The 16,324-nt window shown below is 38.5% G+C and overlaps 1 protein-coding gene across 1 annotated transcript in view; it reads left to right on the top strand.

Annotated features, from left to right (window-relative positions):
• The window catches only part of COL25A1 (collagen type XXV alpha 1 chain), a gene marked incomplete at both ends in the record, with an annotated part of 301,585 nt that overhangs the window by 219,178 nt on the left and 66,083 nt on the right, over window positions 1-16,324 (top strand). The window contains 3 exons of the mRNA XM_082050811.1: window positions 2,901-2,936; window positions 12,514-12,540; window positions 15,218-15,262. Coding sequence (XP_081906937.1) covers window positions 2,901-2,936; window positions 12,514-12,540; window positions 15,218-15,262 — 108 coding nt within the window. The remainder of the gene's footprint in view (window positions 1-2,900; window positions 2,937-12,513; window positions 12,541-15,217; window positions 15,263-16,324) is intronic.

The following is a 16,324-nucleotide window of genomic DNA, read 5'->3' as shown; positions in this document are numbered from 1 at the left end:
TATCAGTGTGGAAACCAAACTATAGAGGGTAATGAGACATGACAACTGAAATGCCACATGTACAGATGCACATCACTGCCCACACCCGTCATAAGTAAAGATTGTGGCTGAGAGGACACACAGGGAACTAGTAAGGTGAGGACCAGCACTAGAAACAGAAACTGTTTTTATGAAGAAAAAGCATAATAGCTCGTTATGTGGGATCAAGACAGGAAGGCATAAAATTTCCCTGCAGGATGTTTTTAGGTAAAACCAAGAAAGAAAATATGTATACTCCTGTTCTGGCCCTATTTAGGTTGCCTCATCTGAAATTATATTAACTGTAAAAATATAATATTACATGATGATAATGGTAAGGCTCCGCTAAAATTTCCTGTGAAAATCCAGCAAGGCTTTGCAATTAATGCCTCTGGTACTCTGGGATTGGTGGTCTTTTTTGACAGTGGTGGTGTTTTTTGTAGTTATTGTTTGTTTTGGGGGCTTTTTTTGGTTTTGTTTGTTTGGGGTTTTTGTTTTGTTGTTGTTTGTTTTTTGTGGTTTTTTTTTGTTTGTGTTTTTTGGGGTTGCTGGCTGGTTTTTGTTTGTTTGTTTTCAGTGGATTTTTGCTGTTGTTGTCGTGGTGGTTTGTGTTTTTTATTTAAATGTTGCTTCCATCACAATATTTTACTTTGACCACCTACTCATTTCTTGCTAATCCTGGAGCACATGAGGCTTTGGGCCTCATCTGGACCTCCCTTGTGTTCTACTAGTGTGGTAAAATTGACTGTGGTCAGCAGAGTTGCTTCTGGTTTGATATAGTGAGGTTAAGAGTGAAACCACAACCCATTTCTGACTGCAGTGATACCGTTTTTATAAAATTCACATACAAGTGGCTAGGAGAGTCAGCTGGTGTTGCTGATCACAACGTGATTGCGTGTTGCTTGGGGTTTTGTGCTTCTTAGCAAAGGGAACATTAGTGTTTCTCATAAGAGGAAAGTAATGCATTTTATGCAATGAGGTCATTCAATTTTATAATAGTTCTGTAGTGATTTTGCCTTTAGATGGCAAGAGAGATTTTTCTTTTTATAGTTTTTTAAGCTATGGCTATCTTAAGCCCTATAGCATTATGGAAATGAGTTCATAATACTTCTTTAGAATCAGATTCAAACAAGCACTCAGATAGAAACCATCCAGATTGCTGACTGTTGTTACCATCCTGCTTCTCGCTGCTGTCCTGTACCCTCAGGTTAATGTTGCTGATCCTCAAAAGCCTTGTTCCTCCTTGGCTATGTGATGTACAGTCAAGCAGAAGAGCTGTAAAGGGAAAACTTAGCTGAGATATTGTGACAGCTTTATATTTTTAAAAGACTTGTACGGTCCTTTGAGCTAAAGAGTTGAACAACAAAAAAATAGCATCACTATGTTGTGAGTAGGGACATTGCAGCATCACATAGCTGTAGGAGGAAGTCCCTACAGTGGTCAACCACTATTAGAAGGCTGTCATGTCCACTTTGCAGCCTTAGGCAAAGCAGGGGTTCTCCTCCAGCCTGTCCTTCTCAAGCAAGGAGCTTTACAGTCACCAAAGCTATAAGATGATGTTTTGGCCCTTGCTTTCCCCCATGCCCATACACTTGCTGTGTATCCTGAGAAAGTCAGGCAGTCAAGGCAGCACGGCACAGGGAGTTGAGGGAGTAGAAATGTTCAGGAAATTCTGTGGAGCCTGTTGTCGGCAGAGAGCGTACCAAGAAATAAAGGGTTGTGTAGCCTTCTGCTAAGCCTTTCTTTGGAGGTAAACAGAAGAACCTACAGACCATGCCTACATTCCTACAGAGTGGTATCTAGAATAGGTGCCTTCCCTTTGCATCACACGGGCACCAGCAAAAAGTGTTTGAAACTTCAACATTTTCAAAAAGGAGTGAGTTGAAAAGTCCAACATGCTTGGGTAATTTGCTGTCAGAAACATGTGCTTGTGTAGTTTCTCTCTCCTGGGTATCTCCATGTGTTTGCAGATGCTACATGTTTGCTTCTGAATGCAATGCGCACATACCCAGAGCAGCAGTTCTGATTCTTTTTGGTTGCCAAGAACAACACCATCAAAACAATTCTCATTAGATTTTTGATATCACAAAGCTGCTAAAAAAGATCCTACATCTGTGCTGATACAACAGAACATGGACTGTCCTGTGCTTTGTTGGGTTTACAAGGGGGTGATCCATAAACCAGATCACCAAAATGGAAGAAACTCTGGTTTTGGATGGGTATGTTCAGCCCCTATTGTATGATGGATATATTTTACTGTCTCTACAGACAGTTGTATGTGTTCATATGGGAAGAAAGGGGAGAAGATAGATTCTGACTTTATGTAGAGCTGTTCCCAGAAGAAATACGTTGGAAAAAATATGAATTACTGTTTTGAAAGCCAGTCCAGGTATTTAAGAGCTGAGTAATTATTACATGACTTCAAAATACCTTTATTTGTGGGTTTATGGAACGTGGTAATTTGCACCAGCAAGTTATGCCTGCTGACTGAGGTGATGATACAGAGCAGTCATTTTGGAATATGTAAACAGTGGGGTTCAGCACATATGTGAAAATAACCCTTCTCTGTGTCCTTTAGCACCACTGACTGGAATGGAATGTGATATTTGGAAACAAGGGACAGAGTCAGGACACCGATACTTAGCTGTTGCCTTGAGAACTGTACCCTTACACGATTGTGAAGTAGTACTTTACCTCTTTGAATGTCTGAGATTTGACCTACTCATTTAAAAAGCAAAAAGTAATATATTTATTGTGCAGTAAGCTGCCATACCTGTTTAAGAATGGGATTTTTAAGATACTTTATTATTAGGTAGAAAACTGAATTGAAGATGTTACTGAAATTTTTTATTCTTCTTTTTTTTTTTTTAATTTGTTTTAAGGGTGAGCCAGGAAAACCAGGAGAACAAGGACTGACAGTAAGTACTCTTCTCTTCCAGTTTACTGAGAAACTGTCATAGATACATGAAATACACACCTTTAAAAATGTGAAATTCCATAAAGCTTTATGGCTCTGTATTTCCTAACCTTCCTTTGTCACAGACTGCTTGAAGCCTCATTTGTGGAGAAAACATGAGAAAGACAACATCCTGTTTTTACATACTGTCACCTGTTGTATGAGGCTAACTTTGCTAAGCTTGCAGAAATAGATGGAACTAAAATAGCTAAAGGGACAGCAAAGCAAAAAGCAACCAAGCCAGGTGTTCCCAGTTCCTGGCCCCCACTTATCACCGTCTCTGATGCTGAGCTGTTTCCACCTTGAGACCATTGAGCAGCACAAGAACTTGTTTTAAGGGCCGAAATTTCAGCTGTCTCTGTGGCAATAGCTCTGACCTTTTGACCGATGCAACAGTGAAGACACAACACAGCATATTGAAATTCTCTAAATATTCTCCTCTCCTGAGGTTTTGGGTTTTTTTTCCCTCTGTGTACGAGGGAATGTTAATGCCAAATGAATGCAATTTTTACAAATATTCAGATATGGGAGTAGATGCTTCCTATTGCATCAGGAAGTAATTAACCCTATTCATTTGGAAGCTAATTGAAGCTTCATTGGTTGTAAATCAGCTTCAGCCACAGGGTAAGGCATCAGAAGTTTCTGCCTGTCACATATTCCCAGAACTGTGAAACATGCAGTGTTTTTGTTGTTGGTTTGGCTTTTTTTTCCCCCCTTAAGATATCCCTAAACACTCATGGTCACTCTTAGCTTTATGAGATATGACAGAATTGAAGCCTGTGGCATGTGTTTTTGATTCCTGAATGCTTCTGAGGAAGAGGATTATAGGCTCAGCAATCAGTGCAGATATGATTGCTATCTGTTTGAATTTGTGAAGTTTTAAACAAGTGCGATGAAATTTTACCTTGACAAATTGCAAAACATCTTGAATTGACAAAATTCAATCTCTTTTGGGAGAAAAAGCTAAGATTCTGAGACCTGGAAATATCCGCTGTGATCAGGCAGTTTAAGTACTATACTTTTTCATTTTGAGACAATGGTGTAACAAAATCAAAATCAAAGCCTCCCAAAGAGGCTCCCAAACACCCAGTGTTTTAGCATGTTTTGGCATTCCTTTGTTTTCTGTCCTTTTGTTTTCTGAGGGCCTGTTAATTATAGGTGCAATAGGTAGGAAGCGGGTCAGGGGAGTGTTTTGTTTTATTTGGAATATTCTCCTATTTGATCTCTGGACAAAACTCACTGAGATTCTACAACAGTGTCATCCTTCTCTTCAAGACCAGACATTCAGGGTCACAGAATCAATGAGAGCTTTTAAAGCAAAACATAGTATGTCACCTTTTAGTCTCCATCTTCAGAAGATTCCCACCGTTCTAAAGTAACCATCTGTGTATAAGAACTAAGGAACTGATACTGATCTGTTTCTCCAAACGCAGGTGTGTTTAAATAGGGAGAAAAGGTGTTTTAAAAATCAAATCAGCAAGCCTAAGTTGGAGAAAGATCCCAGATTACATGAATTTCCAGCTCCAAATGCCTACTCTAAAAGTCAGTGTGATAGCTTAAATGCTAAATTGTGTATAGATCAATAAAAACTATCAGCGTATCAGGGAGGTATTTAATTTCTTTTGATTTTTCTTGCTTCTTCTGACATACTCTTTATGTCAGTAAAGATTTCCAGACTCTCTTCCCTGCGGAAAGTGTTACCATTATTCAGGTGCTGTCTAGCTGTTTATGACATCTTCCATCATGCATTTCTGCACTCAGATATCTGCCTCTTTCCCTACTGGAAACAGAGACATTACTGCAGAAATGGCTGATTTTCCGACAAGTATGCTATAAAATTGTGTTGCCAGGGAAAATAGGTCTAATTTATTGTGGAGAACACAGGCCTTTGCCTAACTGAAATTCTTTTTCTGCATTATCTACACATTCTCAAAGTAAATGAAAATGGAGATCTCTGCCTAGAGGAGCTTCTAAGCTAATTCTGCAGGAATTCTTTTGTAAGGACTTGTCTTTTTTTCACACCAAGTGTCTGAAGTATTGCAGAGGTCCACTTGTTGGCTTGTACTGTGGTTTTCTACTTGCCTACATGTCCAAGGCCCTTTCCAGGTAGAAGCAAGAGCTGTGGCATGTTCTCTGGCTTTTGGTCCAGGATACAGCCCAGGAGAGCACCAGGTGCTGTGAAACAATCCCTATAGTTTGGATGTACTTGCTGAAGGTTGTGGGAGCTGAAGACTATTTGTAGCCTATGGGATCACACTCTCAGCAGCTTTAAAGCTGGTGGTTCTCTTCAAGCAAAGAAGACCTGCAATCCTGATCTGTAGATTAGATTATAGTAACAGGGATATAAGCTTTTCTCTTTCAAAAGCATTTTTAACACCTGTATTCAGTATTTCTCGGTATTTCTAGATGAATGGACAGGTTATTGACAGAGCGGGTAAACTCAGTTTTAACCCATGAAGCAACAACGGCACAGCTTGTAGTGACTTAGTTTTCTATTTCCTCTTCTTATAAGAAATGGAATATATTTCTTCAAGAGCACAAGATGGCAGATAATGAGATAACAGTGTTTTCCAGCTTGTGTCTCAGAATGTACCACAAGCCTATTATGCACATTGAGTAACTTGTAACCTACTCAAACAATGTGCATCTTGATTCACAAAATGTTGAAATAATTTTAATACATTTGGAGTTCTGGTAATGTTTGTATTCTCCTGACAGTGAAATTGGAAATTCAGTAGCTCCAGCGAAGACATGGCCATTTATTCCAACTGAGAATCTGCTGCCATGTTCTCCATTTTTAATGAAGTTCTGTGTCAATAAAAAAAAAGAGGGGGCAGTAATAACCTTTCTCGCTCTCAGGCAGGGAAGATTTGCTTGGACCATATACAGTGAATGACAATGTTTGAGTTCTTTGGCATGAGAAGTGCTTTGGCACAAGAGAGCTCAACCTATCTTAGGTGCATAAGGGAAGTTTGTCTTGAAGACAGCTTCTCTTTTTCCCCATTTCCAATGTAAGTGTGTGTGGGTTGGGGCAGGGTGGTGAGAGGAGAGTTTTGGGAAACCAATTTTTTGTTTACAAGGGTCTCTCATTCCCTCTTGAAAATCTGTCCAGATTGTTGGAGTGCCAGTGTGCTTCTATTGCTTTTTTATCCTTTTGGTGGTGATGTTGAGGAAAGCTGTTTGCAAGGGTTTTTTGGCTCTATATGTTGCTGTGTCAGGAATAATCTCTTTTCTCTTTGAGCCAAGAGAGTTCAATTTCTCTTTAGATGAGATGAAATCTTAGGTGTAAGTTAGAAAGGTGTGACCATACACATCTTTAAACTTAAGAGCAAATTTAAGAATGACTTCCATTCCCATGAGTTAGATGTTTCCACTGTAGGCTTCTAATCACTCCCATACCTTAATTCATCTTTGAATATTTACAATATTGTCAGGTCCAAGACTGCAATGGACTTACTATATAAATATGCTGACTTCTCAGAAATTCTAATTTGTCTCTGGTTTCCACAGCCCTTGAAAGCACTACAGATCTGCTTTCTACAAGAGTTGAAGGTGTCATTATGCAGAAAGGATTAAGAGAATTCAGAGGGAAACCAACCAGTGGGGTGACCAAAGGGACTAAGTTTTGAAATTTTGTGTGGAACTAGCAAAATGTATGCTATGCAAGTTGAAAAGCCAGTAGTTTTCTTGTCTTTTAAAACTTTTTAGTGAAAGTCGTGTCCTGCCTCTCATAGTTAATTACTCTTCCTTTGCCATTTGTGTTCTCTTCTTGGTGATAAGGACTCTTAAATACCATACAAGACTTTTTCTGTTTTATCTTCTCATTTTCAGACTGAATCATAAATAGATTTGTGATTCTTTCTACCCAGGTCTAGGGCTTCTGGAACAGACTATTCGTAACAGCTTACAGTGAGTCAGTGCTGGGTAATCTCCAAGGCTGACACTGACTGACATTTCCAGATTCATAAACTGCAATAGGATAGAAGATGTGCATGGGATGTTCTTGTTTCTAATTTCCACATGAAAGAGTTTTTTGTTGTTTTAATGTTTAAGTATTCTAAACTAGTGCATAGTAATAAAAATCTGGAAGATCAAAATTTGCAATGTTTTCAGCTCCTTGGAAAAGAAGCAACATGTTCAGTGTATGAATCAACCACTTCTCACTGAAAACAAAACAAAAACAACCCTGTATATTATTTTATCCCCTAAAACTGGCTTTAAAAACAGATAAGTAATTTTACAGATGTTTTGTGTGGCCAGAACAGTCCAGAATAACCAGAGAATTCAGGTCTATTTGCAAAATAAATCTATACTATAATGATTAATGTAAATGCAAAATCCCTCTGCTTTAAGATGTATTGTTTTCCAAACTTGCAGTTTTGTTCTTAGACAGTGTTGCTGGGCATCTGTTCAAGAAAATGCAACCTAATGTTACTGCTTTTAGTTCTTATTCAGTATGAGCATGTTCTTCCAAAACATATTGCCGTTTCTGTGAAAGACACTGGAAAAGTGTAACCATGCAGTTAAGTCTGCAGAATGTCACATCTTTAAAATGAATTAGTATTAATTTTTCATCTCTAGGTTAAAATGAACAAAATGAACACATAGGGGCCAGGCAGAACTGACTGGGAAGTGCTGCTGGCTTCAATTCAGCCTTTCAGGCCAATGGCCAAGGCCAGATCCTCAGCTGGTGTGAATCTTCATAGCTCCTCTGGGAAACTACTAATTGTGATTTTGGTTTTAATGCCAGAGTTCTGCCACAACCTTCTTTATTTCATTCTGGTAGCATGTGCATAGTAAATTTTATAAGGTGCTTGTCTTAAGCTGTTTAGCTGCAAACGTTTAGTAAGAACTAGCAGATGAAATGGAAGTTCTCAGCCTGTGCCTCTCACAACAACTGTTCTTTTCTTCCCCAATACAATTACATTTGCCTTAACTTGCAGGAAATCTCAGGAAAAATAGTCTTTGGCTTTTTGTAACCTCTGTAATGGCTTCTGCAACAATGACTAAGAGAATGATGATAAGCAGCTCTTCCTGAGCACTAATTAATAGTTATTGCAGCTCTTTTTATCAGTTAAGGTAGATAGCATGGGAGGAAGGCACTGCTTAATCAAAAGTTTTGTGAAGTTTCCCATCATCTGTTTTCTTAGCTGGTCATTCTTTTATCTAGGTGATTCATCAATACTAAAGCATTGCACATTTCAATACTAGTGTGCTAGAAATTGCAGTCTTTATGAAACACTCCTTAACTATGCAGGGAAACGTTTTCAGAATTACATACTGTGGCCGTTACGCACAGAAAGTGGGGTCAGTGGGTTAAACACAGGCTCTGCTGAAATGCAGATGAATACTTTGTATGAAACCTGTGGTTTCCTCTTCATGTACCTCTCCTGGTTCAGGTTTCCTTCTCAAGCTCTTTGTGCCATTACACTGGTAAAGAAATTGGTTTGAGGGAGTAAGGAAGTGATTTTCCCGCTATACTTGGCACTGGTGAGGCCACATCTTGAAGACTGTGTTCAGTCTCACTACACAAAATACATTGAGGTGCTGGATCATGTCCAGAGAAGAACAATGAAGCTGGTGAGGGGTCTGGAGCACAAGTGTGATGAGGAGCGACTGAGGGAGCTGGGGCTGTTCAGCCTGGAGAACAGGAGCTGAGGGGAGACCTGATCGCTGTCTGCAACTGCCTGAAAGGAGGCTGGAGCATGGAGGGGATTGGTCTCTTTTCCCTAGAACAAGTGTTAGAATTAGAGGAAACAGCATTAAGTTTTTTTGTCAGGAGAGGTTTAGATTAGATATTAGGAAAAAATTATTCACTGAAAGGGTTGTTAAGCATTGGAACAGGCTGCCCGGGGAAGTGCTTGAGTCACCATCCCTGGAGGGGTTTAAAAGATGTGCAGGTGTTGCACTTAGGGACATGGTTTAGGGGTGGACTTGGCAGTAGTAGGTTGATGGTTGGCGTTGATGATCTTAAAGGTCTTTTCCAACCAAAATGATTCTGTGATTCTATTCTAAGTATTTAATGATTCTTATAGGCATCAAAGGGGAAATATGTGTTCTTGGGGACAGTCATGGAACTTCTTTTGTCCCATAGAAATATAGATATATTAATAGTACCTCCAGACGCCTTCTAGTTACAAAGAGCTTTTACTATACACAGGAAATATGAAAGTTTTTAAAGTTGACCTTTTTTTTTTTTTTTTCTTGCAATACAGAGATTTTGTATGATGGTGTATTGCACCATTGTGATGTATTTTGCTGTATAACTTTTTCAGTATACAAGAACATACACTTTTCATTGTGTTCTTGTTAAGCATTTTCATTTGGTGTTTGTGTTCTCTGTCCATGAACTCTGATACCTAGTAAAACAAATCATTACTGCTGCCCCAGACCTGCAAATTGAAAATGCCCAAACTTTCTATTTCACGCATTTCTTTGAATGTTAAGCAACAGATGCACTAAAAATTGAATACAGGAGCACCTTGAGAGGCTGTTGCTGATGTATCACATCTGAATTACTGTGCCTTGAAACTCTAACTTTAACTTTTACAGGGCAGAATTATTTCTTATTTTGCAGCTTGCTAAAGCATAAGGAACAGAATAAGCTTGAATGGAAAATACAGTTGTAACATTAGAACAGAGATCTAGGAAAGAATTCTGGACTCAGAAAATTTGTTCTAACTAGATTTGGGTCAGTCTTTTTAGGTTTTTGTTGTTGTTTTTTAATTTATTACAGATAGTTATTTGTCAAGGCACAACCGAAGTATCCAGCTTCATTTGGTAATTTATATGATGATAAGATTTGTTATGAGGCAAGCTCTGAAGGTCTTTTGATTTCAGAAAACAATGATTTAAGAATGGCATTCATAGTTAAAATATTTTACCTTTTAAAAACACAGTCGGATAGAAGACTTTTATAAACTTTTGTTTATTCTTGATTACCCAGTTTCATAAGTATTTAGGTAACTATCTAATAATTCTCTACCTCCAGAGAAACAGAGCAGTCACTTCACACAGACGGTTTTCATGAACTTCCACTGGAATCTTTGAAGCCTAGATGCTCTTCATAAAATGAGCTTTTAACATTAGTTAAATGGTTTAGGAGTTGATCCTGATCATCCCTACATGGAAACTCTGGAAGCTTCCAATGATGCAGGCAAAAGACAAACAGTTACTGTCAACATCATCTGCTTAGACTATTACAGAGTGATCTGTTGAACAGTTATAGATGTCATACGTATATATAGGCAGGTGAAAGAATTCTATAGCTCTTGTCATAAAGGATTTTGTTTTACCTCCTTCATATTCCCAGGGCTGATAGAGACAGACACCGAGTGGCAATATCTTGTCACTGGTAGGAGATCCAGCCTTCAACCAGTGAAGACTACCGTGTATTTTGTAGGTGCCTGGTCACTCAGAAGCTTCAGGCTTGAGGGGAATGATGTTGGAGCAGTGGTAGCAGCTGCCTGGACCCCATGGCAGAAAGGTTGTCCAGAATGAAGTTTAACGGAGTCTGCATTTGCAAAACATCCCTTTGGTTGTACTGGAGTAAATGGCTGGGCCAGTACAGCACTGCAGCTGTTACGGAACATGCACAGTTGCAGAAAAAGAAAGAAAAAACAAACCAAAACGATGTAAGGAGTTGGTTGGAAATCTGCACGTGTTTCTTGCCTCTTCTTCTGTCTCAAGACACGGATGTTTTGGTTGCTGATCTTACTGTCTGTTCGTCGAGCGGGCAAAACAGCACTTTGGCCAGTTCAATAGAATAATCAGGGGAAAAAAATCCACATTATCATATTGAGTTTCCTGTATAAATTCTTCTAGAAGCTATCAATTATACCTCTGGAAATGAACTTAAGGGGGGTTATTTATTCATTTATTTTATCCTTTAATATTTATCCCTTCCTCTCTGTCTCCCAGATTGTATGTATTTGTTTATTTCTATCTTTCTAGTGTGCCTCTTTGCCCTGCTTAGAGAATGTAGGTAACTTGTGGAAAACAGGCACTTTACAGCAATTCTGGAGTGTTTTACAGCTGGTTGAAGTAATTTTCTCTTAGTAATTTAATCTGGGGTTGTCTGTTTAAGTGGCTGCTGGCAGGCTTATGCAGGTGAGGGATGGGAGCTGTTAATGGATGAGCTGCTAAGTTTCCAGGGGCTTTCAGCTTCTCTCCCAATGGTAGACAGCAATGCTTTAAAGAAAAATTGTTCTTATTCAGCTACATTTTACAGTCTGAACATTCAAAAGATAAGAAGCACTTGTTATCCTGTGTAAATTGTGAAATGTATCCCTTGTAAACTTTTAATTGCAATTGGTTTTCTAAGCATAGTGCTTGAAGGTAGCTGTATTGCTGGGGACTGTCACCAGAGTGACCACCAGTGGAGCTTTTCCATGTTAGCAGTTTAAAGTTGTATTGGAGCAGTATTCCAACAAGCTCTGCACCTACTAATGGGGAGATTCTGCCTGACTTTACGCTACCTTGAAAATAAACTTGACTCTGTATTTGAAAGCAGCAATCCTTTTGTTCAAGACAAATTTTGGAATAATTGCAGTTCTGATATCAATCAACTCTTCTTTTATTCTTTCATCTATTAGAAGGCTTTGTGTTCTCTGGTTTTGGCTTTTTGTTTTGCATGTTCATGGGCTCAGAATTCAGCTTGTTTGATATAGCACCAGCACCCACAGTAGGAACATGGGGAAAAGACTGCGTAAGACCTGCAGTGGACATGGTTTGGCCCTTACCAAAACACAATGTCAAAATGTCAAAGCTGGGTTTGGCTGATCTATTTCCCTGCTGCCTCCCCTCTCCACTGTGGCCACAAAAAGCCTGGGAACTTCAGAGACTGCAGATGAGAAATGGTTCCTATGATATCAATGAGACTTTGGCTCCTGTATAACATTAAGCAGTTAAGCTTTCCTGAATTGAGATATCTCTTCCTGCCCTCTCAGGTCACAGGGACAAAACAGTGATTCTTTAATTCCCAAGAGCATTCTTAATGATTTTTGAAGTTAATTGTTAATGATTTTTCTCTCAACTTGCACATGATGGCACAGATCACGTGTTGTGTAAAACATAGTCACGTATGCTGATATCTAGAAGGTAAGGAGATTTTGAGGCTTATGCTTCTTCCTGTCTTAAAAATACATGTTTGCTTAAACCTTGGTTTTATGCTGCTGAGCAGATATATTACTGTGGACACACAACAGGCTGTTAGCTGGTATTGGAAAGAGAAAAACCACAGTCATCTTAATGCTGACGGATTGGTCAGTATTAAAAGAAACAGATGGTTTGGAAGAGAAAAGATTAGAAGGGAAGAAAATATGAGTCTTCCAGTAAGTACTTAGGTCAGTTCCAGAAGAGAAGGTAAAAGATCCATTGTGCATTTTTAAGAATAAAGTTTTACTTTTCCTTGATCTATAAAACATCAGCTGCTTTCAGTCCAGTATCAGAATGCTTACCCAATAAGACAATTTTAATTGATCGTTTCAGTTTAAATTGGCTGGAATTGCAAAGTTAATTGAATTGTTTTCCCTTTGCAGGGACCTCAGGGGCCTCCAGGACAAAAGGTATAGTATAAACAACAATACTGTGAAAGTGATTATTTCTCCTGCTGCCAAATTGCAAGCAGAAAAGGTGAAGGGAATTAGCTACTGTACACAGCATTGGATCAGTTCCTTTAGGCTCTGAATTTTGTTTTTGCAAAATGAAGCTATATAATATGAGACGTCAGATTTCTAATTTCCCCCACCATAGGAAGTTCAAGCAATGCAAAGCAGACTGTTTTCAATCTGTCTGCTTAACTTTCAGGTGACAAGGTCACTATAATTTTCGTATTCATGCAATAGTACAACTAGGAAACTGAAGTTAAAACGTCGTGAAGGGTGGGAGATAGAGTTTCTGATTAAATGCATGTCCTTACTCAAGTAGATCAGTGCCATATGACTAAAAAAATGACCAGAAGAAACAAAGGACATAGGTGTTGCTGATAAATGGTGTTGGCTGGTGGTGTTCAGGTGGTCTGCTGGTGTCTTCCTGTTCCTTCAGTAACCCGAGACCTGACTTCCTGGGAATGCTTTCAGCATTATTTATGCTCATTAAAGCTGACTTCCTCAGTTTGATGGAGTGAGGTTAGGATTTATGGAATTATACCACTAAAACAGTCCTAGATATATTATGTCAGCAATCACTGCTAGTAAGTGGCACTTTCCCAGTATCTCATCCACGCACCACCGAGGTAAGTTATTTTCTAGTTGATTTCAGAAGATCAAAATTTTTATGGAAGATATTTCATAAAACAGGCTTAATTTGTATAAAGAAAAAAATAAAAGAGGAAAGGAATAAGTAATATTAACATGTGAGAAGGATGCCATCTCTTTTCCTTCTGCTGAGATAATATGCTTTAAGATGAGGGTTTGCTTGCATCTGTTCAAATGAAACTCTTTGAATAAAAGAAAGAAAAACCTACTGCTATGTAAAAATTTAATCCCAAAGCATATAAATTGGTGGAATTTTGTCAGCTGTGAGCTGTACAGAGTTTGCAGGCTGAAGGAGAGGACGACCCTTCATGTTTGGCATCACAGGAATTTAAAGCTGTACTCATGGCTAAGTTGCCATTATAAAATTATACCCTAAGACTCAGAGAGGAGGGTATTGTACCTGTACAGCATCAGTAACACTTCTGTGACAATGAGCTTTTGAATATCTGATACTCTTTTACTTGGCATGGTAGAATCAGCTTTATTTACACTCTCTAACATCCCAAGTCTCATAAAAAAATCAGTAGCTATGGAAGACTGTCACTGAGAGGAGAAACTGTTATAAACAAGATAGGCTATTGAGGCTGATGGTTTAATGCCATTCTGAGCTTTGCCTTCTAGTTTTCTGGAAAACCTATATGAAGATGTGAAAATGTTCACTAGCGCCCCATTGCAGTGTCTAGGAATCATGACCCTGCATCAAACAAGACGAGGCAACAGGAATGCCAAAGTGGAAGCTTTCATACTAAGGGGAGAGCATTCTGAGTCACGGAGACACAGTGGGATGCCAGTGTATTATTTCTTACTGATTTGCAGCTCTGCAGCCTCCTGGGCATTCAAATGTTGGAGGTTTTTTAAGGCCCTCATGAGCTGCTTACTTTTCTTGTTTCATGGGATTTCTCAACTATTCATTGACAAACATGTGCTTCCATTTTGGAGGCATTCCCTTTGGGTGTTGGTGCCCTTTGACGAGACCACTTCTAGTGAAACCTCTAACCAATATGAATAGAAGGAGAAATGTCATGCACTGATTTTTGGGACACAGACAAAGCAGGACATGGAGGGGGTTCAGACAGTGCTTATTTGTTTTAAGTGTCCTGGAAAACTGTACATTTTACCGCTGACAGAATCTCTGCCTTTCCCTGCCCTCTTTTTAGGCTGCCAGCCTTTCAAATAGCTACCATGTATCTGTTAAGGTGTTTGTAAATCAATAATAAAAACAATGCTTTTGGTTTCCTTGCTGAGCAACACCCTTATTTAATAAAAAGAGGAGAACACTGTGTAAGCCCTTGCAGTTTTCCTGCTTTCCTCATGCCTCAAGTTTTCACTGAACATCCATACCAACAGTTGTGCAAGTTCCTTCAAAAAATTGTCAATCATACAGAAACTCATCGTGTGAGAGCTTTGTAAAAAGATCCCTCCGATGTCACAAGTCAATGCTAATATTTTGATTTCCTTCTTTGTCTGCTCCTTGTGTTTGGCCATTGGTGACTTTCGGATTGCAGTAATACTGATACAATTTAAAAGAGTATCTGTAATTTGCAGTGTTGGGCTGAACTGTTGCAGATTATGTCTTAAAAGCCTTGAAATAGCTTGAAGCATCCCTCTTGAAACATTAATGGTTTTGTTCAGGTGCTATGTTCGATTGTGCAGTATCTGTCTTAAAATGTATTGAGACCATTAAATGGAGTTGAATTCTAATTTTTAAATTTCTTGTGAAGCACCCCCAACATTACAAAGCAACCATTAGGTTGAAGCTTGCTTCTGGAGGAGGGGGGACAGTCATTAAAATGTACAACACGAGAACATATCTAATTAGTACAAAATGTCAACTGAAAAAAAGAGTTTGGATAAAAATTAGGTTTTGAAAAATTTATTGCTGTAATAATAAGTAAGTATTCACTGTCATTTCTAAGTACTGTATTAAGAGATGAAAGGTTTCATGACCTGTTTAATTTGCTAAACACCAACGTCTGTTTCCCACCAGGGTTCTGTCGGAGTGCCTGGTGTTCCAGGGAGAGATGGACAAGTGGTGAGTTCACTGACTTTGTCAGTACTGCCATTATTTATGTACTTGATTAAAGATACTTAGGGCTTGTTCACATGAACTATATGCAACCTTACCTTCATAGCTGTGGTTTCAAATTGTCTTCATAGAAAAGACTGTACAATCTGGTTTGTGCTCTGAAGTAATGTTTTCTAGTTTTACTTGATCAGGCAGCAAATGTAATTAATTAAGCTGAAAGTCTGATGTTCGGATTTGATGACGACTGACATCTTCCAGAGAGAAATGCATATTAATGGTGTGCAACTTTAGACAGTATATTTACAAACTAAGTTTTTCTGCAGATTTTTTTTTCTACTTAAATCAGTCCCATGATGCAAACACTTATATTGATACCATGTATTTATACAGTGCCAATACATTGCTAATACAACCTATAAATAGAAAATAAAAAGAGACTGAAAACACAGGTGGAGAATAACGTGAGATTGAAGTTGGGGACAAAAATGCAGAGAAATAAATCAAACAGAAATACTCTTGAATGCAACTGATAGGAAGTGCCAAATAAGGCAACTCAGTGTCATCTTTCAGTGCCATGACCAAGTGAAGTCGTAGTTCAGAATAGCCCTCCGTAAGGAAGGATCACAGTAAAGCAGCAGGGCTGTTTCACTGCATTGCTAAGATTTGTTGGTAAATCTGGTTGGTAAAGTTTAAATAATAACCATTCCTAACTGTAAACAATATTATCCATCTGCTGTTCTCACAAGTACTAACATTCCTAGTGAACTTCAAAAGCACTTGCAGGGAATACCAAAATGAAAATATTTGTTTAATGTTGTTCACCATGTTTAAGCAACAATAGATGGTAGCAAATCATATTATACAATCCCTTCTTCTGCCACTCTCCCCAAGAACCATAGGAATAAAAGCTCTGAGATGTTTCAAATATTTAATTGCTCTTTCCTAACAAAAAGGATGTATTGTTCCTAGTAGCATAATGCACTGTAATAATACTCAGAGTATTATGATTACTTTGGAACAAAAAAGAAAAATTATTTAGAACTAGCTATCTATAGCACACAAAAATTA

Source organism: Streptopelia decaocto, assembly GCF_964273445.1.
Source record: "Streptopelia decaocto genome assembly, chromosome: 4".
In the NCBI taxonomy this organism is placed as follows: domain Eukaryota; kingdom Metazoa; phylum Chordata; class Aves; order Columbiformes; family Columbidae; genus Streptopelia; species Streptopelia decaocto.
This window is presented reverse-complemented; position numbering and strand designations above follow the sequence as displayed.